The 24,629-nt window shown below is 35.9% G+C and overlaps 1 protein-coding gene across 9 annotated transcripts in view; it reads right to left on the minus strand.

Moving 5' to 3' along the window:
* Window positions 1–24,629, minus strand: part of LOC135681510 (uncharacterized) — a 73,922-nt gene that overhangs the window by 6,273 nt on the left and 43,020 nt on the right. For 4 of the 9 annotated variants that reach the window (XM_065196020.2, XM_089111711.1, XM_065196021.2 and 1 more), the window contains 16 exons: window positions 19,774–20,049; window positions 18,502–18,591; window positions 16,423–16,541; window positions 14,354–14,734; window positions 13,377–13,477; window positions 13,154–13,223; window positions 12,696–12,788; window positions 11,430–11,570; window positions 9,450–9,527; window positions 7,089–7,121; window positions 5,658–5,801; window positions 4,625–4,805; window positions 4,258–4,294; window positions 2,938–3,499; window positions 1,551–1,697; window positions 356–444 (listed from right to left, as the gene is read on the minus strand). In XM_065196020.2, coding sequence (XP_065052092.2) covers window positions 356–444; window positions 1,551–1,697; window positions 2,938–3,499; window positions 4,258–4,294; window positions 4,625–4,805; window positions 5,658–5,801; window positions 7,089–7,121; window positions 9,450–9,527; window positions 11,430–11,570; window positions 12,696–12,788; window positions 13,154–13,223; window positions 13,377–13,477; window positions 14,354–14,734; window positions 16,423–16,541; window positions 18,502–18,591; window positions 19,774–20,049 — 2,542 coding nt within the window. The other 5 variants (XM_065196025.2, XM_065196023.2, XM_065196026.2 and 2 more) reach the window with 5 other exon arrangements.

Genomic DNA, 24,629 nt, shown 5'->3' on the forward strand with positions numbered 1-24,629 from the left:
TATTTTACTAAATATGAATGAAAATCGTAGCTGGCTTTGCTTTTGCATTTTATTAAATGCAACTTTGTATGCTTATTAAGAACAGCCTCTTTGAAAGATGTCATTGAAGTGTCTTTCAGTGAGATTCATGAAAGTCTGATAAAGCTTTGCTAATGAACAAATAATGATATTTACCAGACTGTGAACAATTTAGTCAGTATTCAGTAGCAGGTTTGTCAAGGAGAACAAATCATAGAAGGAATCATATAAAAAGGAATATTTGTGGTGCTTTCCAATAAGCATACATATTCAGTGTTCCATCTATTATACTCATATGCTAGAAAGAAACAAATGGATGGGTGATATATGATAGTACCGTTCTTGGTCATTGAAATATTTTCTTCTTTTCAAAGATTGATACAGTGCCTCGCATTTCTTTAACAGCACTTCTCGCACGGTACAATCCTATGTAATAAAAATTGAAAATATAAGATGCTAAGGAACATAAAACAACTTTTTGTCTGTAAACTAACAATCACGTATACTGATTTTTGCTATTTGATATTCATTATATGACACTTATCAATAACAAATTACTCTGTGTCAGGCACAAGGGTGTTATTTTTTCACAGACTTCATGTGACCGCATATACGTAATATTCATGACCGCTTCCTGTGACCTCTCATGTGAAAACACAAAAATTATTTTCTTGTGATTTCCTGTCACCTGTCACCAATGGTCAAACGGTCATGGAGAAAATAACGACCTGTTATAAAGTTTCTTTAGGTCTTTGCCAAACCATAGCAAATAGGTATTTTGCGTGTTTTGCGTGTTCTGTTTTTTTTGCGTGCATACGTGGAAGAAACAAAAGAAACAAAAATAGCTGAACTAGAGCATTCTAATCTGGTGAAATATCTAACACAAACAAAAAGTTGAAAAATGCCCCATAAACAGAATTGCAACTAAACATGGTTGATGGGTATTTTCTACCAGTATGATGGACAGACAGTCGCATTTTCGTCCCTAGACATGATTCGTTTTCGAGTTATTTTACCTAGACATGTTTCCCTAACCAGCTGCACTCATTCTTTTTTATAAGAAACTGACTTTAAGAAACGAGTACTGGACAGTCAGAAAAATTCAAGAAACTCCAGTACTCGAAGCAAAAAAATCAAGAAACTATTAAATCGTGATAAAACTGAGAACAACGAAATTTTGTAAAATCCAAGAACAAGATGGCCTAGAACTTAAGACACAAGGGATAAAAATATACTTCCCACATCTAAATACAGTATCGGAACGGAAGCGAATCTCTTGACGTGATAAAAAAGGTCACGAACATTTCATAACATCATTCATGCATCATAATTAAGAAACTCTTAAGAAACAATGAGTATTGAAATTTCCAGAACATTAAGAAACTGGAGTACTCTACATCGACCTCTGTTTCTTATAAGAAAATGAGTGTAGTCCTTATTCATGGCAGTAATCCACTTGTTTCTCTGTTTTTTATGAACTATCACTGCTGACATGTTTTGTATTTTGATAATTACGTCATAACATAGGCTACCTCTGCAATATCTTTCAGACTTTTGACATCATAAAACAGTGACAGTGAATTTTCAAGCAGTTCATCGACCTTCTCCCAAGTTAACGAAGACTCCACTTGAACCAGAAGTAGCTGTGCTTCAGCAGCTACTGATCGAAAGTCAAAAACCTAGAAAAGGGTGTACTGTATTTCCAACTTTACTAAAAACATTAAAAAAATAGGAAATGCTAAACAGTAGGCCTGTATTTTTAACATGTATGTTTTGACATTATATATAAAGAAGTTATAAAAAGCTGTATAGCTTGGCTAATACCCTGGGTACCGGATTCACCTTAGATAAAATAAGAGAGCCTGGTTCAGTGTGCCCGGACCTCATTCCGGTGAACTTATTTGAAAAAACTGTAGTCAATTTAACAGACTGGAAACTAGGCCTGTGAAATCAGACTGTCGGATAAATAACAAAGATACTCAGCAGTCAGTGGAGTTTTGGGAAAGCTTAAAGCAAAGTATTTTATATAGTTCTGTAATTTCGACATTAATAATACAGTGATAATAGACTCTTCTGTCTAAAGGTTCCAATCAAACCCGGTGTAAAATGCCATTTGGCAACAAAAACATGCGCGAAGCATGAAACTAGAGTTAGTACAATGAATTTATAAAATGTTGATCACTAATAAATTTTGTATAAAACTTAAAAAACGTTGTTTGTAATTTTTCTCATGACTTGTATGTACTTTCAAGATCTACTTCCTCATTGTGAAGGCAGCGCGTTTCGACCACTGATCTATATAAAAGATTTTTATAGATCAGTGGTTTTGACACCGCGGCGGTTAGCCTCAGCACGTTGGGAGTTCATCACAACAAATATGGCCAATACGATAAGTGAAACTCTGTTCTCTGTGCTAGTTTGATCTCTGTTCTCTGTCACACAAAATGTTTACAATTGTATGACGTCATTGTTTACACAGCACAGCTATATAAATTATTAACTTTTGAATTAATTGCTTATATGATGAGTGATCTTTGTTGCAAATTTGGTTGTCATATCATCAATGCTCCGGATTGGTTAATATCGGCACACCAAAATTAGGAGAGGGGCGCACTGAACAAGATTCTCTCTTATTTTATATAGAGTGAGTCTGGTACCCAGGGCACTTGGCTAATTGAAAGCAAAATTGCCGAGTTCTCTCCAGAAATTATAATTTTCGGATTTTTGTAATATTGATGTTTTGCTATACTGGTAATTTTTATTGAAAACAGCATTGAATTAGCAGGCAGCGGGCAAAGAATCAGAAATCTGGATATGAGTAAAAACTCACAAACAGTCTGTTTATTGATCTCCACCTTTAAAGATTTTAACTACGTACGTATACTAAGAATAGGGGAGAGAGTTTTGAAAAATACTTACCTCTTCTCTGGTCAACGAAATTAAAATATCATTAGCTTCTGGGATAGTCAGTTCCTCGATATTTTCGTCTGTCAATACAGCAGGCAATGAATTTGATCTCTCAGTGCCCCCTTTGTCCTTCCGCCATAATCTTTTTTGTTTTACACTAATCGAGCTTTTACTATAAGTTCCGTTTCTTTCTTTCATTGATTTCCATAGCCTAAATCCCTTTTTAGTCTTAATACTGTTTTCTTCTTCAATAGCTGACAAACTTCCTTGTGACATACTTTGACATTGACACTTATCGTCATCATCAGATGAGCTCTCAGACCGCTCAAGACCAAATTCTTTAAGAGTCCCATTGCTTTTTATACCCGGTTTCTCGAATCCAAATTCGCCGTCACTACTACTGTTACCCATTTCCTCTAAGCCGCTGTCTTGTCCATTCATCGTCAACTCCTCCATTAGAAATTTTGCTATATTCGACTTTAGCCTTGTTGACATGGAATATTCTCTTGGATGCCCTATTGTTGCTTTTCGAACTATTTGCTCTGCTGATAAATTCGGCTCCCGGACAGAATTTCTAGATTTTCAGGAAATAAGAAAGTATTCTATCTCAAATCTTAAAATTTCCATAAATTTTATAGAATAAAAGTACTCGTGTACGTTTGTTTTATTTCTAAGATGGTTCTGCATCGTCACATTCGGGAAAATAGACGTGTTACCATCAAGGCAAGGAGAAAGGCCAATGAAACAAAACAGGGTTAAAATTATCCCTGGGGCCACTCCCATACTTGAACTGGCGGTCAGGGCACGAAGTAGGGAATACTTTTCCGATAAAAATTATGGGACAGGGTATTTTGAAATGCATCATAACTCTGGGACAGGGTATCAATATTAAGTAAATTGTTTGGGACAGGGTATTAGAAAGAAATTCTTTCAATTGTCTGCTCCCACAAGCAAGACACATTAGTCACAGTGCAGATCCTCATTCCGTTCAGGTATATTTTGGAATGATTGTGTCATATTTTTGCATTTTGCAAGTCTGTTCGTGCACCCACGTCACTTTCTTGGTCAAGTGCTCTCCGCCGGGAAAATACTACGTCCAAGCCCCGCCATGTTTTTCTTTGCTTTCTGAGAGGGTAGCGCTTGAGGAAATTGCTCGCAAGGAGGATGCAACTATTTGGGACCAGATCCACTAAAATAATTTTGGTAGTGATGTCAGAAGCAGGAAGAGCAAGTGGCCTTGTCAGAACCGAAATAATAGTTTTACGCTTCAATTATCAATAGATTACAATCAAAAAGGAGGGTTAAAAACTTTGCCATACACTCAAAACTTACTTATAGATTGATGGTGTCAGCTCCTTTTTGACAGAATCTAGAGAAATGAGAAAATTCACGTTACTTTACACGCTGGGAGAAATACTTCTTTAGAAATCTACTAGCTGCTACAGTAAAACATCCTATGGCTACACAACGAGATTTATGCTTATGCACCACTCTTTAACATATCATAAGCGAACTAAAACTGCATAAAATAATGAAAGCTTGCTTCCATTCTATTACATAAACTTCTTTAAAGAGCACACATAATATTTCATGGGAAAAATCCCCCTGTCTGGCAGCCCCTGCCAGCTTCCCAAAATTAAGCGGCTTTGGACCGTGAATTTATCAAAGACTTAGAACTCTTTGGAATAAATATCCGAACCTGTTGAAACACCAGAGCCGTGTAGGCTTACGACTTCACCAAGAGCTTTGAGCCAGGTTTCCTTCATTTCACTTGTTTCCGCCATGCAAACGTAAATGTCTGTGGTCTTGAATTTGCGGGTCCAGATGGCAAATCTCATGGGATCGTTCTCTACAGAGTGAGTTACACCCAGTCTACAAGTCTAAAGTAAAATCAGGAATAAATAAAAGTACATGGCATACACAATATTTAAGAAGATTAAATAGAGCTGACAGCGAATAGATAAAATTGGATGAAATATTCGGACAAAATTTCGCTAAATATTAATAAAAAATATGATGTTTCCTAGAATCTTGAGGCTCAGTAAAGCTATTGGTCTTTTTCTAGTACCTGGTTAATCAATAGTAAAATACCAAGCTTGTGTGCTAAGATAGAAATATAAACGAACAAAGTAGCTAGGAATTCCAAATAAGCGTTGCTGGAAACTAGCCTTACTTGAATTTTGATGAATATATTATTAAAAACCCATTCGAATTTCAAACAATGCGGTCATATTTCCTTCATCTTTCGACCCCGTTTACACTGTGTCGGTACCATGCCGGTATGAACTGTTTACACGATGTCGTTACCACACCGGCATTAGCCCGTACCGGTATGGCTATCGACATGGTTTTAATCCGGATTAACAGCTTTTCATACCGGCATGGTACCGGTATCGTGTAAACGGATGGCCTAAAAACAAAAGATATCATGCCGGTGTCATTTCATGCCGGTGTGGTACCGACATCGGAAAGAAACTTCAGCTGCTGTCAAAAACTTTGCCATTGTCGAAGGCTCCTCCATGCTACTTTTCTGCTTAAACCCTTGTTGTCGGTGCTTTAATATAACATACGCCTTCACGTACTGGGCTTCGGAAGCTTTAGTTTATTCGAAAAGTTTCAGGACTAAGAAGGTTATGATCAAATGGGCTTTCTTTATTTGATGACTGAAAGATTATTTCAGACAGGAATAGGTGTTCTACATACGTAAACGACTTATGCGAACCAAACATTACCTTGAGTTCCAAAATGAACCGATATTGCGGCAAGCGGCCAACCCTCGCTACCGTCTCTGTTATCAACAAGAATTCCCTGAATAAGAAAAGTCGATACTGCCTCGGTTTAGCTTTTCCTCCACCAAACGCAACACCCAGAGTATCCTAAAACGCATTAAAAAGCGATCTTCTAGACTCAAATAAACAAGATATAGATTTCCGCTAATTTGTCATCCCTTTTAAGAAAATCTAGGTATAGAATACTCTTTTATGACATCCTAATTTATGACCGTCTTCTTAAAACGTCCAGTTTCGGGATACCGTACAGTCACTCACTGCTGATACACTCTTTATTGACCAGAGAGCTAAAGTTCCGAATAGAATATTAAAATGGAGTAAGTATTTGTCGTTCGTTCAAAGTCAACCGCACTGCAAACGTTCAAAGTCAACTGCACTGCATTGCACAAGACACACGAACTTATACAAGAACAAAGCAAAATAGATTGTATGAGTATTCTTGGTGCACCTCTTATAATCAGCTACTTATACACTGATAATTTTAACTATCACTGCTATCAGAATTGATATTATAACAGCATTAATTACGGAATAAGATTTACTTTCATTAAAAGAAAGAAAATACTATCACTACACTACTACTACACTACATTAAGAAAATACTATCACTACAATCGCAAAGAACATTTTAAACAAGAATAATTAATCATTAAATTGGTACTCTGTGCTCATTCTTCTTCTTCTTTATAATGGGCAGCCATTCATTTTGCAAAAGCTGTCATACCTTCACGCTATCCTTTGCATGCTTTTTAAACCAATTCAAAAGGTATCTTTTAAAGGGTGGCCAGAATAGCTTTTACTTTAAACCCAGCCATTCTATTTTCTATTCAGAGAGACTTAAGTATGTTGATATGATTCGAGGTTTTCATATTTTGCAATTTGATAAAGTAAGAAATATGGTCTTCATCCCTTTTTGATAAAAAATGGTTTATTATAATGTGTTGCTCTGGAGCGTAAGCCAAGGGGCTTACGGCTGACGCTTCTAAAATATAAACAAATGAGCTTTAACCTTGTGTCCCTGTGTATCACTATATCAAACATAATTTGATTGGTTTATGGCTCGTATTGTTAAATTATGTTTCGGTAAGCGGGCTTGTCAAATCTATGCTAGTTAATCTGAGAACCGAATAAGAATCGGTCAAATGTTTATGAAAATGCAATCGTTTAGGCCGTGTCTCGTAAACGAAGCTGTAAATTGGGTCGTTTTCAAAGATACCGCCAACATATAGATGAGCCGATTGATTCCTGATTCGTTGACTCAGCTCATTTTTGGTACTCCGTTTTGGTAGCAACGCAAATTAGATGGATATAACGAGGAAACAGTGATGAATAATTTAGGATTTTTTAATCTTAATCAAAATAAAACTAACTTACCTGCAATACAAGTTCGCCTCTATCAAGGTTTTTCTACAAATATTAATAAAAACAAAATTTAGGTTCATTGTTCTGTATTTACAAAATATAATTAATAACAAGTCTAAAGGGCGCGCTCAAACCTAAGTGGAAGGACAATATGCATTAAACTGCCACAACAATTAAGTGATAGTAAGTCTATCAGACAAACAATTGTAATCTTTTTGCCCTTGCTATTTTATAGGGCCCACTCCACTTCGAATGACGCATACAATTTTCGGTTCCATGAGGAAAAGAAGAACTTGTACATCATTAGGCATAGATTTCAACATATGTACGTGAGGCTCATGAGCAGATTTGAAAAGCCAAATGTAAGCAGAGGTAAACAAAGCAGAGAACGTTCATATGACCATGTTTTCTTTTTCTGCGTGAATTTTTTGCCTTTTGTAGAAGTACAATTCAAAAAAAGTTTTGTTCATGTATATAGGTGTATTCTCATATGCTGTTAGAAATATTTTGTTATTAGCAAAATGCCCCCTCCCCCGTACTGAAACTTTCGTTTTAATTGCGTTTTGTAGAAGCACAATTTAAAAAAATTGTTGTTCACTTATATGGGTGTATCCTCATACGCTGTTACAAATATTTTGTTATTAGCAAAATGCCCCCTCCCCCGTACTGAAACTTTCGTTTTAATTGCGTTTTGTAGAAGCACAATTTAAAAAAATTGTTGTTCACTTATATGGGTGTATCCTCATACGCTGTTACAAATATTTTGTTATTAGCAAAATGCCCCCTCCCCCGTACTGAAACTTTCGTTTTAATTGCGTTTTGTAGAAGCACAATTTAAAAAAATTGTTGTTCACTTATATGGGTGTATCCTCATACGCTGTTACAAATATTTTGTTATTAGCAAAATGCCCCCTCCCCCGTACTGAAACTTTCGTTTTAATTGCGTTTTGTAGAAGCACAATTTAAAAAAATTTTTGTTCACTTATATGGGTGTATCCTCATATGCTGTTAGAAATATTTTTTATTAGCAAAATGCCCCCTCCCCCGTGCTGAAACTTTCGTTTTAATTGCGTTTTGTAGAAGCACAATTTAAAAAAAATTTTGTTCACTTATATGGGTGTATCCTCATATGCTGTTAGAAATATTTTGTTATTAGCAAAATGCCCCCTCCCCCGTGCTGAAACTTTCGTTTTAATTGCGTTTTGTAGAAGCACAATTTAAAAAAAATTTTGTTCACTTATATGGGTGTATCCTCATATGCTGTTAGAAATATTTTGTTATTAGCAAAATGCCCCCTCCCCCGTACTGAAACTTTCGTTTTAATTGCGTTTTGTAGAAGCACAATTTAAAAAAATTGTTGTTCACTTATATGGGTGTATCCTCATACGCTGTTACAAATATTTTGTTATTAGCAAAATGCCCCCTCCCCCGTACTGAAACTTTCGTTTTAATTGCGTTTTGTAGAAGCACAATTTAAAAAAATTGTTGTTCACTTATATGGGTGTATCCTCATACGCTGTTACAAATATTTTGTTATTAGCAAAATGCCCCCTCCCCCGTACTGAAACTTTCGTTTTAATTGCGTTTTGTAGAAGCACAATTTAAAAAAATTTTTGTTCACTTATATGGGTGTATCCTCATATGCTGTTAGAAATATTTTTTATTAGCAAAATGCCCCCTCCCCCGTGCTGAAACTTTCGTTTTAATTGCGTTTTGTAGAAGCACAATTTAAAAAAAATTTTGTTCACTTATATGGGTGTATCCTCATATGCTGTTAGAAATATTTTGTTATTAGCAAAATGCCCCCTCCCCCGTGCTGAAACTTTCGTTTTAATTGCGTTTTGTAGAAGCACAATTTAAAAAAAATTTTGTTCACTTATATGGGTGTATCCTCATATGCTGTTAGAAATATTTTGTTATTAGCAAAATGCCCCCTCCCCCTACAGACACTATCGTTACAAGCACATAAAACATTACGTAGCATGATATTCTTTCTTGGTTACCTTGCCTATTGAGGGGGCCCTTCTTTTGAGAAATTCCCCTGATCACACTACAGCTCTACATACTCCCGTAATTCTGAACCTCATTTTGTATTCACGTAATGTTATACGTTTTAGCTAAGGACTATCTTCTAACGTCAATCTTCTAATACTAGATATCGTTAAAGCCTTTGACACCGTATGCTGCCATGCGCATCTTGCCAGAACTTTAGTAGTAGTAGCATGTATGTAGGAGGGTGTTTAGATATAGGAATTTTGATAAAATGAACTAAAAAAGAAAATGATATAGCCATGGTATGTGGTATAGAAAAAATATCCCAATCGAAATTTTCGGGAAAAAGAACGTATACTTTGAGGATTTGTGAGAACATACAGTATATCCAACTATCATTGCCAGGTGCATTTTGTCGTTGACTTTCTTAGGGACGATTTCCATCACCTCCAGTGCGTCCTAGAGATAAATAGATAGATTGAAGAATTGAATAATACATCAGTTACTATGTTTAGACGATGAAAAACCACCGAATAGAAAAACATGAAGATGAAGTGAAAGGAAGGCAACAAGACCTACTTTTGATTTGATAACTAAATAAGCCTTTCATAGCACAAAATTTCACAATGCTTAAATATCATGTGTTATGAAATTTTTTGCGAAGAAACTGTGTGCTAGTATGATTTACAATGATTTTTTCCTGGCATACTAAATAACTAAGCAATCATCTTATGGTGGAGTAAGGGGTGTACTGCTATGGGGGCTAAGGGAGACCGAGCCCAACTTGCTAATGCCAAACGCATGTAATTCCCAAGGTCTTTGCTATTGTGTTTTGCAACATGCGCAAGAGCCCCCTGAGTACAACTCATATACTGTGCTGGTGATAATACTAGGCTACTGGTGAGTTGCTTGATAGATGAGACAGTATTCTGCACTAAGATTTAGCCATTTCTTTAAAGGTCGAGATTTAAAATTTATAACAGTATCAATAGAGATAAAAATTCATCATTAATCAAAGGAAAATTCACGTCAATAGATAATCCTGCAGACGCATATACAAAGTGACTTGAACAGGTGCCGAGAAACGCTTACTGGGATTTCCTGTTAATGTTCACGGCACTGCTGTTTTTAAGGGTCGTGTAGATGTGGTGGGACAAAAACAGAAAACGAATTACCAGAATTCAACAGACAAAGTCATCTATATCGATTCATGGTAACATCTGGAAACAACATACGTTTTTCAGAATCAGAAACCTTAAAACTTTTCCTCGGACGGACATTTGATGGGGTACTTAAATATTTTTAAGGGCAGGGGTGCTCAGGTTACTTTTTTAGGTCTAGAATGTTAACAAACGTTTTTTTGAAATCTGAATCATTTTTCTTGGTGTTGAATATGAACAAAGTTTTAAACATAATGAAAAATTTTAAACCTCCTCGTGAAAGGAGAGAAAGAGGAGTCATTTTTAAGCTTGAGATAATTGTTTGGCTTGATGGTTTGTGTCCCAGTCTGAGCATCTCCATGCCAAATATATATGAGTATCCCCGGCTTCCCAAACATTTCATCTAAAAATAGTACCCCCGTCCTAGATAATTTCAGAGGACTGTCGATTAAATTAGTGTTGTAAGGAGAAAATGTAAAAATTAACTGTAAATAATTATATTTTTATATATATTTATAACGAAAATTACTGTAATAACGGTCTGGCATGTAGTGCTTGATGCCGTAAAGGCAGAGTTGTATACGCTTTTGTGTATAAAAAAGGAAGTGTTCTAAGTTCATTGCACGCTTTATAAGATTATCAGGCAATTGAACAATCGACTTTCGTATAATTTTAGATGTATTCAAAAAAATGCAGAGAAATAATAAGAATATAAAAAGGAATAATACAGAGGCTGACAGCCAGTAAAGGGAATCACTGGCGAAACGCGTTTGGAACCAAGTGAAAAAGCATGAGATGTATATGCACAGTTTTTACAGTTTATACACAGCTGGCAAGAAATAAATGTTCTGCATGCTTTCATATTTCAATCTTCTTCTAAAACATTCAATGAATAATAAATGTACCTATGTCTCAAAAACTAAACCCAGATCAGTAGAAAATCAAGTTTTTTTTCAAACAATGGTGCCTACATCGCTTGATTCAAGCTTCGAGAACTCAAGGAATGACCAACAGAAACATTGGTAAAGCCCTAAGTCTTACTGTGTTGTTATTTGCTAAGGTCAATGAGAAACCACGCCTATCATGCCAACGATGGCATCGCCTTTGTGAAGATGTTTCTAGTAAAATGTACACTTTTAGATTGTGCATTCATATTTCTATTGTATATATGTTTTCAACAGTTTGTTTAATATCGACTTACCTGCATACTTTCTGTGCTCTCTCCCATTTTTCTTGTGAATTTAATGATACTTTGCAGCAACAGTTGATACTTCATAATTCTTTGAACAGGTTTGATGAGATAATCCAAAATCGTGTAGTTGGTATTGATATTATGGTAAACCTAAATACAGGCAAAAAAATCAAATTTTAGAATACTGCAGTTCTACAATTGACGTGTACTGATACCGTAAAATAATACTTGTGTGTGTCATCCTCACACAGCCTTGTGTATTGATACAGTTAAATATGTCAGAATTATCGAAATGGCTATTTTTTGCTCCCATCTAAAATCCTTGTTTGGATCCACCAATTCTTTTAATCACCAATTACTCTATGCAAATACCATACTTCAAAAACATTTTAAATACCATGTCAGAACACTTTTCAATATAAACGCTAATAGAGCCCCAGGGAATTATGCAATTCTAGAAGTAGAAATTCCAGGTAGAAATTCATGAAGAATTTCAAAAGAATCTTTTTCTGCATAGCCATTCTTGTACAAGGCTGTGTGAGGATGGGGACTTAACAGACAAGGGGTTTTTTTTATTGCAAATATTCTTTAGATCAAAATAACCTTATTACAAGCTGAATTGACAACATGCTGCTCGATAGAGGCAGTAAACTGTTATTGAATAATATCGTTATCATCATAAAGCATAACAAACAAATCTTATTGGCGGTTAGCGAGATCCCCATCGTTGGAATCCTCCTGTATGTTAAGCAATGGGTTATAGAAATGCTCAAAATTGGCCTACAATGTTTGATTCTAGCAAGATGGTTTGAAGGTCTCTTAGGAGATTCCCAAGTAAGGGATCTTGGTAAAAGCCAATCGAGATTTGCCTGTCTTGCTTGATCGTACTGCTAATGAACATGACTATAATGCATCATTAATTAGAATTGTGGAAAAAATTAAACTCAATCACAAGCCATCAACTTAAAGAATACTCCCGCTAGCAATTAGCGGTTACATTTGATAATCATTACCAGAATAAAAGAGAACATCTAAAGATAGTGCAACATTATATTCATTGATAATATTAAAGTTTCAAACAGGACACTACGAAATATAAAAGCATTCCTATCTTTCTCTGGCAAAAAATTCTCTTTGATCAGAAAATGTACCGACAGAAAAATCACACTCATGGAATATTTGTAGGGTAAATTAGCCCCTTTGGTCTCTGCCGACAAGGACTGGCTGTGTTCGAGTTAATTATTTTCTTAAAAAAGGTCACAATTTAATCCATACCTGATCAATTTCTTCTGCAAACTGAACAAGCACATCATCCGCATGTGGTTTATTTTGGCAGTAAAGTTCATAAAGATCTGTTAGCTCGGCTTCCTAAAAACGTTTTTTATACACAGGTTGATTAAAACAAAAGGCGACGATGTCCTATAAGATCTACCCCTCACTAAAAGGCACGATATATCAGGTTCAAGGCCCCTAAAAGATCATTATTTTTTATATTGTTAATTATGGAATATTTCTCAAGTGAATACAACGCTGTTAAAATCTGAGAAAGACCAACATTTGTAACTTTGCATTCAAATTATCTATAAAAGTTTGGATTGAATGGCCAATCTCATATTGACAAAATACAACGATAACGAAGCTTCATGTTCTAAGTTTCTCCTTTAAATATCAAAAGCCAAAGTATTAAACACAAATAAAAAACAAACAAAAACTGGAATAAAAAACAGACGTACGTGTTCTTTAAAGGTTGGACCAAGAAGTTCATGATCTTCCAAACAATCCTCTATTTTCTCAAGAAATACACTGAAAAAAATTTCGAAAAATGTTCATAAAAGGAAATAAGATATGAGGAGAAAGGTGTCAGAAAAGTGCAGAATCGATTGAATAAACATTTAGGCTTTAAACTTTAAACTTTAAAGCAAATACTTTATTGTTGATAGCGTTAGGGTAACTTACCCACGATGCCATTCGTAGATTGCATCTATATTCCCAAAAATAGCAGGGGTGATTTCCCTTATTCGATCCTCTTCACACATGGCAAAAACTGGTATTATTTTCTGCAATGAAACCAATAGAATAATCAAGAAAAAGCTAGTCGTAAAAACGAACATTAATAAAAAAAACACCAAGACAAACTAGGCCTATCAATATCTTAGCTATTTGCAGAAATCATGAAAAAAGCCCGCTTCTAAGATTATGCAATCCGAGAATTGATTCAGATATCTGCCAATCTGGGGAGAATTTTTAAAGCTTTTTCGACATAAAAAAGTCATTTTCACTCATATTTAAACTGCTTCTGCTTTTGAAGCAGTCATTCAAGAGCAATTTAAAAAGATATCTTCATGCATTTTCTAAATGATATTTTCAATCTTACGGCTATTACCTTGTATATTGACCGTTGTCCAAATGTATTTTTCACAATGACATTACTATGGAAAACTTGAGTATTTACGCTTAAGACTCGGTAAGACTTGTGTGAACTTGCAATAAAAGAGCTTGCAGTAGTATATTTGAACAAACTAAACAGTTGCATATTCGAATTGACAGCGTATATTGTTCTTAATTCCTTACGAAAAAATCAAATGAAAGTTTGTTGATGTTCAAATTTGTCATTTAGTACCATATCATGATATACACAATGGAAAAAGGCCACTAGTTGTCACACAGCTTACAATTTTAGTCCCAGTTTGTTCCTATCAGTCGTCTGCCCGCTGTGGACGTGATAGGCCAAGGAGGTAACCTATCAATTACTGTTAGAATAGTACAATGTTTCATTTCTCAGCATTTCAAGAGAAATCGCTAACTGGTGGTGTCTTGATAGCTGGTTTTCAAATTTGGCACGATCTTTCTGATTAACACTTCATTTCCACATAAACAACTGCCTATTTCTCCGTTAAAAATAATTTGATCATAGTAAGACCTTTTAAAAATACCTCAACAAGGAATTCTAAACTATCCACGTAAGTATTTTCAGTATCCGCTAGCTCTTTTAAAACCAAGTCTCGGTTCATGAGTATTTCTGAGGTCTTCAAAGTGCTCCTCTTTCCATCCTCAGTTCTATCGTCATCAGCCGGGCTGATATCAAAACTTTCAGCATAGCATTGGATCATTGTCTCGTACAAATCCACAGTGCCTCGCTGTAGTTTGTAATTAGAATACATTTTGTTCATTTGTTCCATCTTAAGTCTTTTAAGCCGAGTTTTTGTTTGGGTCCTGCCCCTGAATTCTATATCATCAATTTCACTGTCCATTCTGTTTTTGTCACTGTCATTCATAACATTGTTGTTGCCGTCTTCGTTCTCGAATACATCGTCCTGTTAAATTCAAATATTCATAAATTCAACTTTCAACGTATCGCAAAGCAAAAAAGAAAGGCTGTTTTTTATGTGGAGTACCAATCCGTGGGCATTGATTCGCAATATTAGACTTATAAAAATTAAAGATTCATATCACAGACATAGATATACTGTAAATAATCTATATTCTGATATGTATCGTGTCATGTTTTGATAGTAATAAAACTGGCTCTATAATCATTTGAGTAAAAGAAACAAAATAAAACTTTATGAGAAAATAGCGAGGTAACAATAAATTTCAGAAAAATGGAAAGCCTGAAACATAGATTGATGTCTAAAATGCTTAAAAAACAATTAGAAGGTGGCAAATATTGTAAGTAAATAGGAATATTAAGAATGCGGTGGAAAAGTGGGCATCTTTGTTTAAAATGGAAATATAAGAAACATAAAAATCCCCAGTTTTCATTAACAAGCATATGCTCTCAGTCATTTTGATGTATTCCAATATACGAAATTTTGCCTACGGATTGCAAATTTTATCTGCAATTCATACAACATACAAGCATGAGACTGCTCATTACTCGATTTCATTTATGTCATTATTGGTAAAGGCCAATTTTCCGGTGATGATAAACCTAAATCTCCTTTCAACAGTAGTTATGGCAAAATGGTTCAGAAGAAATGGCCTCAAAAAGTTTTTTGACTGATCCTTTTCCTCAACAGACAAAAATTAGCTCTTCAAAACAAAATTTGCAAGGGAAAATGAAGTGCCCATTATTTTCAAAATAAGATAACCTACATCTTACTTACAAGATAAAATGATTTGAATTGGAATTAAATTCAGGAAATTATTAAGAAATACCTACTGAAGAGCATTTTAATTTCACGTGCACTTTTCTTAGCATGACGCGATGCATAGGGGGGGGGGGGGAGAACGGGTCCTATGGTCCCAGAAGTATCGGACAACGGGTTCTTTCCGGGACCCAAATTGAAGAACAGAATGTATACAGAAAGATACTTAAACTCAAGAAAGAAAGATCTTAAAAAAATAGAAAAGAGTACGAGAAAAAGGGAATCGGCCAAGTCAGTCAGCTATGGTTAATCAATCATAAAATCAAGAAAGTAGAAACATCCTGAATCGATGTAAGGTATTAAACATGAATAACTAATGTGATCAAGTAAAAAGTTGCTGCAAAATTGGTGTATAAATGTTTTTAATCGATGAGAATCACAATCAAAATTGACAATTTTGTTGCTTTACAAACCAGATCAGCATACTATATAGCAGCAGTAGCTTACTGCAGAATAGTTTTTGTAAAGGTCAACTATTATCAACAGAAATTAGTTGCTCAGAAGGCATCCATATGGCTAGTTTGTGGCACAGAAAATATTTTTTTTCAACTGCAGTCCCAGCTGAAATATTGCTTCTCCACCCCTGCGCAATTGAGAGCAAAAACAAGAACCAAATGGCCGAGTACGAGGCATTTGCCATAAAGGACGAGGCTGAAAATAGTAGCAAACAAATTGAATCGTAGATAAGACAAGAGAAACGAGCAGTAAACGGAGATCATTCAAATTAGTTTGAAGCGGAAGGGCACTTACAAGTGGGGAAAATTTGGCCAACTAGTGGGAAAGCGTACGGTCTTATAGGGAATATTCTTACCAGATTATCTCACTACAAAACCTCTTGATAAACCTTTTCATACCTGGTACAAATCGTCTGAGTTATCGTCATCTAACCTGTGTTTCAAGCATTCATTTGCTAAGTCCAATGCTTTCTGCAAGCAATCTCTTGCCATTTCCAATTCATTAATTCGGAAATACCCTGGAAATTCAATGATATTTCTTTTTAGATCAATGGACTGAAATGGCTTTTTATGATTCTTAGCAAACGTTAAGTCATTACAACTACTTTCTGGTTTTAAGATAAAAGCCAGAAAGTGGAAATGATTGTTCCAAATGTACTAACACAAATGCTGAATCGAAAACTACATTAAAAGCAATCCAATGCTGATTCTGAAATCGGCATATGTCCCTTGCCTAATAACAAATGCAGCATTGTAGATGACAAATGCAGCATTGTAGATGACAAATGCAGCATTGTAGATGACAAATGCAGCATTGTAGATGACAAATGCAGCATTGTAAATGACAAATGCAGCATTGTAAATGACAAATGCAGCATTGTAGATGACAAATGCAGCATTGTAGATGACAAATGCAGCATTGTAAATGACAAATGCAGCATTGTAAATGACAAATGCAGCATTGTAGATGACAAATGCAGCATTGTAAATGACAAATGCAGTATTGTAGATGACAAATGCAGCATTGTAGATGACAAATGCAGCATTGTAAATGACAAATGCAGCATTGTAGATGACAAATGCAGCATTGTAGATGACAAATGCAGCATTGTAAATGACAAATGCAGCATTGTAAATGACAAATGCAGCATTGTAGATGACAAATGCAGCATTGTAGATGACAAATGCAGCATTGTAGATGACAAATGCAGCATTGTAGATGACAAATGCAGCATTGTAAATGACAAATGCAGCATTGTAAATGACAAATGCAGCATTGTAAATGACAAATGCAGCATTGTAGATGACAAATGCAGCATTGTAGATGACAAATGCAGCATTGTAAATGACAAATGCAGCATTGTAGATGACAAATGCAGCATTGTAGATGACAAATGCAGCATTGTAAATGACAAATGCAGCATTGTAGATGACAAATGCAGCATTGTAGATGACAAATGCAGCATTGTAAATGACAAATGCAGCATTGTAGATGACAAATGCAGCATTGTAGATGACAAATGCAGCATTGTAGATGACAAATGCAGCATTGTAGATGACAAATGCAGCATTGTAGATGACAAATGCAGCATTGTAAATGACAAATGCAGCATTGTAAATGACAAATGCAGCATTGTAGATGACAAATGCAGCATTGTAGATGTACCCGCACTGTACCCGTACAGTTAAACAGCGTTATCGTTAAGGCATTCATTCTCGAAAACTTTTTGTCTCTGATATTAATGGTCCTATTAATGAAAATTTGTCTGATATTCTTTAAGAAGCTTTGCCATGTCCTTCTTTCATATATTCGTCGATGAAAACTTGGCCTATTAGGATTCTATACAAACCAGACGACCAAGTTCATCAAAGCTCATGTTTCTGTCACTGATTTATTTGTTGACGAAGAAACTTAGCAGAGATTATGAGGTTATGAAACCTGGCTCTTCTTTTCCCGGAAACAAGATTGCTATGCTTAGGAAAATGTTAGTGGACCGATTATTACTTTCGGTGTATTTTCAATTAATGACGATTTTGCCTAGACCAACAACTGACGTTATTGGCCTCAATCCATAGCTATTTTACGATTTTGAAGACATCAACACAGCGGTCTAGCAAACCTTTATACATTGATGGAAATATTGTGCTACACTTTTGAGGAATGAAACTTGGACATAGCTATTTAATTCTTGAATGGTTCACATTCCTTGAAACCTTTTGAAGTATACTCAAAACAAACAGAGAGGTATCATTTAGAAACGAGGCGAGTGAAAAATGTTGTCAACACAAAACATGCCTTAGATAAATTTTCAGCGCCTAATAGTTAAAATCTAACTTTATACTATAAATGGAAAATTTCTTTTCAAGCATTATCAAGTCCTTCGATGATTTTCCAAAATTCAGAAATGTTTAGAGGCTTCATATGAACAAGTTTTATGGGTAAAAAATATTAAAGTAAAAAATTGTCAAAAATTTCACCTTTTCCCGCTTTTGCTAGCAGCAATGCTGATTGTTTGGGGTCAGATTCTTGAGACGCAAGTCCTTCATTTCGCAAGACTTTCATTTCATCTGAAATTTGAGCAAAAGCCATTATTTCCCAAAAAATTGAGGTCATGAATTCCGGTTAGCTCATAGCAAATTTTTGGCACGAATAGACGTCTAAAGAAAACAAATATGTTTTCCTGTGGCCAACGTAAAAAGAAGATCTGGGAACATAGCCTTTTGCTGAACTGGTAATTCTAGCTCGATTTCTAAAAAGGCTGCTATCTTGAACACAGATGTTTAGAACCCAGGAATATTAATCGATTATTTAGAGCAAAGCGATGATTTCAAACAAAAATTCGAGTGCTTTCATTAGAGGATGAGCTTAATTTATTTAGAAGCGTTCAGATCTGGGGTATGACGTGTCACGTGAGAGGTCTAATCATGGGCATGACAGATGTGGACAAAGATGGGTGACTTTGTGTCCCCTCCTCCTGAACAGCTCCGTGTAAAGCCACTGTATTCGTCAACGACATGCTAAATCAAATAAGTGCTGAGGCCGAACCCTTTTTTACAGTTAGCTTTAAAGCCACAGAGAATACTAAAAATATCTTGCAACTAACAAAAAGTACACGTACTTTTTTTACAAGAAACTAAGGTCCGGTGCTGGTAGGCAATTTCTCAAATTTTCTGGCCATTTTGCTATCAAAGTTTCTTACATGTTTCTTAAATTTTTTAGGTAATGAATTTTTTAAAGTAAATAGTTCATTCACATTCAGAAATAAATTAACAAAGTGATCAAGGAATTTTGTTTTCCTAGAATGACACTGTTGAGATCTGTAAACAGTTAAGCTCATTGAACTTCATCAATGTCAAATTGAAGTCAAAACAAATTAATTTAATGGAAACTTCTTGAGTGTGCAATTTACTGAGAATGAACGCAAACTGCATGTCAAGTGTAGTGTTGCAATATACAGTGATGTTCAATGTCAAGACTGTTTCGAGTGTCAACTCGGAAAATAAAAACTGCAAATTATAAAAGTTTCTTAGCTTTTGTTAATTTGGGTAGGGTTGTTTCTTAACTTTCAAACAATTGAGCCTACCATATCTTATAACCTGTTTCTTATAAAAAAGGAGTGTAGTATTAGAGAAACCTTGGCTCCAGTCCCCTAAATTAGCATTTAATTGATATTCCTATAATTCGCCAACTTATAATTTCATAAATTAACTCGCCAGCTTATAACTTTAAAGAGAAACATATTTGCGTACCTAGAAGCTTCGATTTTCCACCGCCGCCATCCATTTCAGCGTCTGTTGTCACTTCAATTGATGACGTCATGCTTCGCTGCTCCAGTTTCCAAAGATGCCTCGGACTCAAGCAATGTGCTTCGAAAGTTGAACGACTTTTGAATTTTTTGTTGCAAATCTCGCAACGGACTTTGTATACTTCAGTACAGCCTTGCTGAGTTCGGTCTTTGCAGATATCAGATCTGAAGGACTTTCTCAAAACAGCGTGCCTCAAGCACGCTTCAGTTGAAGATCCTTCTGCAACGGAGTAAAATCTTTGAAACACTGGAACTATAGTCGAAAGATATGAGAGCAAAGGCCTGTGGTAATTTGTTTAGCCTAAAGTGGTTTTTGGAATGAGAAACATCTCTGCAATCACAGCCAAGGTTTCAACAAGAAGAAAACATGTATTAACAACATAATCAGCATATGAAACGTGGGTCTTTCTCGTCAATATAAGCACAATAGCGCGTGGGGGTTCATACTCAGAGATTAAAATAGGTTTCCATGGACTGATTATATATAAAAACAATAACCATTTCAAGCAAACGAGGACATGCTGAAAAGATGAATTTTACGACATCTTACACTCACCAGCCCGTACAACCTGCAGAATTCAAATCAAACTTTTCAAACTGACGAAGATTCCTCCCATGTGAATGATAACTGTATAGACATTTCCAGCTAAATGTGTCACTTAAGAAAGGATGCCTTGAGCTATGCATAGAAATTATGGTGTTTCGAACACAGTAACCAAACCTATTGAATCATCGGCAATGTGTGAAAATGCTGTTTGAAGACAAATGAAGGAAACAAACGCTTTACTTCAGGATGACTAGAGGTCCTCCCAAGATTTGCACGTGAAACAACAGACCCTGCACACACGAATTCGTGTGAAAGGATCCTAAAAACCGCAAATCAAAAGATGTGGATTGGAAATTGTGGGCAGGGCTTGAATTGCACTTGCAAGAAAAGATGCTCCAACCTGGATTGAAATGTTGTTTTGCAAGAATCTATGGTTAAGGTGATAAGGGGATCACAAACTTATTAGAATTGTCCGGTAACTCTATCACCCGTCAACAAAACTCAAGTAGATTACCCTATAAAAGATTCTGTTTCTAGGTAAAAAGAGAAATCGTTAATATAACTTTTTATATTAGGATTGCTTCAGAAAACCATATTTTTAAAGCATGATTTGAAATCGACATCAGAGAATTGATCTGTTCGAGGTTATGTATGACGTCACACCCACCTAGATATTAGATTGGAGCGTTCTTATTCAATAAATTCTTTTCAAGAAGTTTTCTTCATTTGGCACAATAAGTCACTGGGCCACTAAATGTATGCGACCAAAACCAAAATCTCAAGTCTCTTGTTGATTAGGTAGAAAGAGTCAGGTCAGGTCAATATAGTATCTATTCTCTGTGTAAATGTCGTCTTGTTAGTTGTGGTAGTCTTATTAGACGTCTTGAATATGATGAGCCGTGATTTCACGTTATGATAGAAAACTCTGTCTGTACAAAGCCACATATTATACTTGCACAAAATATTTTTCTTATATAGTTTTACGGTAACCAATTTCAAATTTTTTCTAAACATCTGCCTAACAGACACGGCGAAATAATAAATCGATTGATTTGATCCAAAAATTCTTCCTTTTTAGACACAATTTAGTAGATCTACACAGTCATGTACATTTCTCGCAGGTCTCAGACATTTTACGCGACCTCCCGGTGCTTTGTGTGGGTCCCAAGCGTTTTACGCGAGTCTCAGGCGTTTTACGCGAGTCTCAGGCGTTTTACGCGAGTCTCAGGGGTTTCACGCGAGTCTCAGACGTTTTACGCGAGTCTCAGGCGTTTTACGCGAGTCTCAGGCGTTTTACGCGAGTCTCAGGCGTTTTACGCGAGTCTAAATCATTTTGCCAGAGTCTCCGGCACTCTGCACGGGTCTTCGGCATTTTGAGTGGGCTTCTGGAACTCTGCGTGAGTCTGAGGCAATTTGCACGAGTTTCAAACATTCAGCACGAGTCTCAGGAATTTGGGGATATATTTAGGCTGGGACCTAAATTCTTAACCCAAATTTTTCACTTCCTCAGTACACAAGCGTCAGACTCACCCACCCCTCTTTCCCACCGATAGCTAGTAAAAGCGTTAAAATCTACGCCAATGGAGAAGGCCGGTGATACCGGGAAAGCAGTCTTGGAACATCTAATTCTTGCTACTTGTTTCGGTGAAAAGTCTAATTGCAAACCTTATAAGGGAGAAAAGTTCTCAAGACAAAGCCTCTAATTTCTATATTTCCTGGCTGACAAAATCTCCAAACACATCACGACAGAGTTGTAAATATCTAGGCAATATCACAGCCCCCTCCCCCTAACCCCCTGGTAACCCCGTCCCCCTAACTTTTGTCAAAATATGATCCACATAATTAATTCAAAATGAATGAAAATGTTCCAGAGGAAATATTTTCATTCACGAACGCGCACAAATAGCAAAAAATTTGTCAAATATTATCGTTTTGAGAAGATAGTGGCAATGCAATGCAGCGAAAATTCTGCGAGAAATGGGTGTTTTTATATCTGAAAGGCGCGGTCATAAAAAAAGGTCCGTGAGAGCGGCTGAACCTCCGAACCCCACAAGTCGGCTTTGTAGCTGTTGGCTTGTTCAAACACATTTCTGTTTCCCAATATTTGTGCTAAGGATTCATTTCTTATAATTTAGAATCCGGATTCAATTTCAAATGATTAAAGCCATCCATTGCCACCGCCTACTTATTTGGTGTTTACATGTAAAGGAATCACCTCAAGTTCCTTAGCGACAACCATTGATATAACTGCTGAGAAAACACTGATTTTCGATACATGCCGTAACGAAAGACAGCACCATTTTTAGACTAGCAAAGCACTTAAGTTTTTGGATAAGATGTTTTTACCAGTCAACTTAGACAAACATAAAAGAAACCTTGAAATTGTTGTTTAACATCAAAGACATGTTGGTAAAACACATTAACAAACATGTTAAAACTTGTTCAAATTTCCCACGTTTTTGAAAAACTACGCAGTTACCTGAAGATATTCTGGCAAAATTTGCGTTATTTTAAGACTAAACCAAACAAAAGACTAATTATATTCATTCGCTTTCAGCTCTGAACGAGCACCAGTCTTGAGCTCTCTCGTTGTTTGTGACATCTGTTTTACTTTGCTTTTATCAAAATATAGTCTGTAAAATCGTTTTAAAAAATATGTTTTGTCATGTTACTTAAAAACCAAGGTTTCGTGTACCTTACCACAAGGCCAACTTCCAAGATTATATCATTTTTTAAAACTCCTACTTCCGCATGCAGGAAAGAAGTGTTCTTGTGTTTCTTCATTCTCTCCAATTTTTCTCTTCTGGTAGCATTAGGAACATAACATTCGAATCATTGATTAGCGAACGTAGCGTAAACAAATCAAAACCCACAATCTGTCTTGGATGGTTAGGCCCATTCAAAACAAACTTGTGGCATATAGAACAATTCGAGGTCAATCATCTACCTATATCTAATCGAAAAAAACCAAAGCATGTTACCTCCAATAAATTATCAATTTGTTGCAAGATAATCCAAACTCCAGTTTATCGGTCCCAAGATTCTGCGACATTGGTATGCTTTTAGCGACCTCCAATGCAATAATTGTGAAAGAATTCGTGTTATCTCAATAGCCTTTTTGTCCTTAGATCAACATCCACAAGATAACAAAGCGACCATTTGTGCGTGCAACTGTTGTGGAATTCGTCTTCGAGTTGAACAAAAACTGATGGCGACATTTGTAAACATACATCGATTTAACATCTAGGTCTGTTTCTGTCACACACAACTCGCGTCAAAATTTATAAAAATTTGTCAACATCAATTGCTTTCCGCATTCAATCTGAATGAAAAGAGCTCTAAACAATTTGCTTCCTAAATCAATAAAAGATTCAAATGACAAAACAGCCCTCAATTTTGAATGCAGCTCTGTTATTGAATGTGAAATGACATGAGCGATGTTGAAAAGATTGGTCTTGGCGTAAAGATGCAACTAAACTGAAGCCAAGAAGGGAAATTGTGTTACCTGCTTAACACGCCAGAGACCGTTCGACAGAGAATATTCGATAGAAGATGTTCGACAGAGACGCTGTCACTCAATTGTACGCAAAATAATGTAAGGAGGTCAGAGAATCGAAGAATGAAAAATCCCAGACATGTCACATGCAATGAAAAACAAAGATCTGATGGAGGATGAGGGCATACAACTGGATAACAGTCGGAAGGACATGAGAAATTTCGCAAAGATTTAGAGAGTCCATCTTTGGCAACCACCAGGCAAAATGATTGAGACCCTCTGATCTTTGAATATGGAAATTGACAAGAAGAGGTGCACCTGCCTGCCTGTAAATCAATGCGCCTAAAATCCCGCTATCCAACGAGAAATATTCATTTGCAGTTTTCTTCTGTTTGAAGGAAGTTTTCTTCTGTGCCAAAAATTTTTGATTTTGTTTAATTTTGAGAAGAAAATTTGGCATGATCTCCTTGAATTGGATTGGTATGGCAAACTTTTGAGATCGTTCACAGTGTCTCATGATCGGTGAAATAAAAGTGTTCATTCTCCTTGAGAGTGAGAAATTCGTCAATGTTCTGAGAAAATCCAGCATCCTCCCCCCCCCCCCCCCCATCCAAGGCCTGCCACCATATTTATCGTTTCTGAAAAGCATTGTAAATGCTCAACATTCAGTCTAATCTTAGGATCATATGTCTATGTTTACGATTTTCAAATTTGGAAGATATTTGTTCAAGATGCATCGAACTTTAAATTTTTTGTG

The sequence above is a fragment of the Rhopilema esculentum genome, chromosome 12 (assembly GCF_057945365.1).
Source record: "Rhopilema esculentum isolate cy_ngs chromosome 12, ASM5794536v1, whole genome shotgun sequence".
Lineage (NCBI taxonomy): Eukaryota > Metazoa > Cnidaria > Scyphozoa > Rhizostomeae > Rhizostomatidae > Rhopilema > Rhopilema esculentum.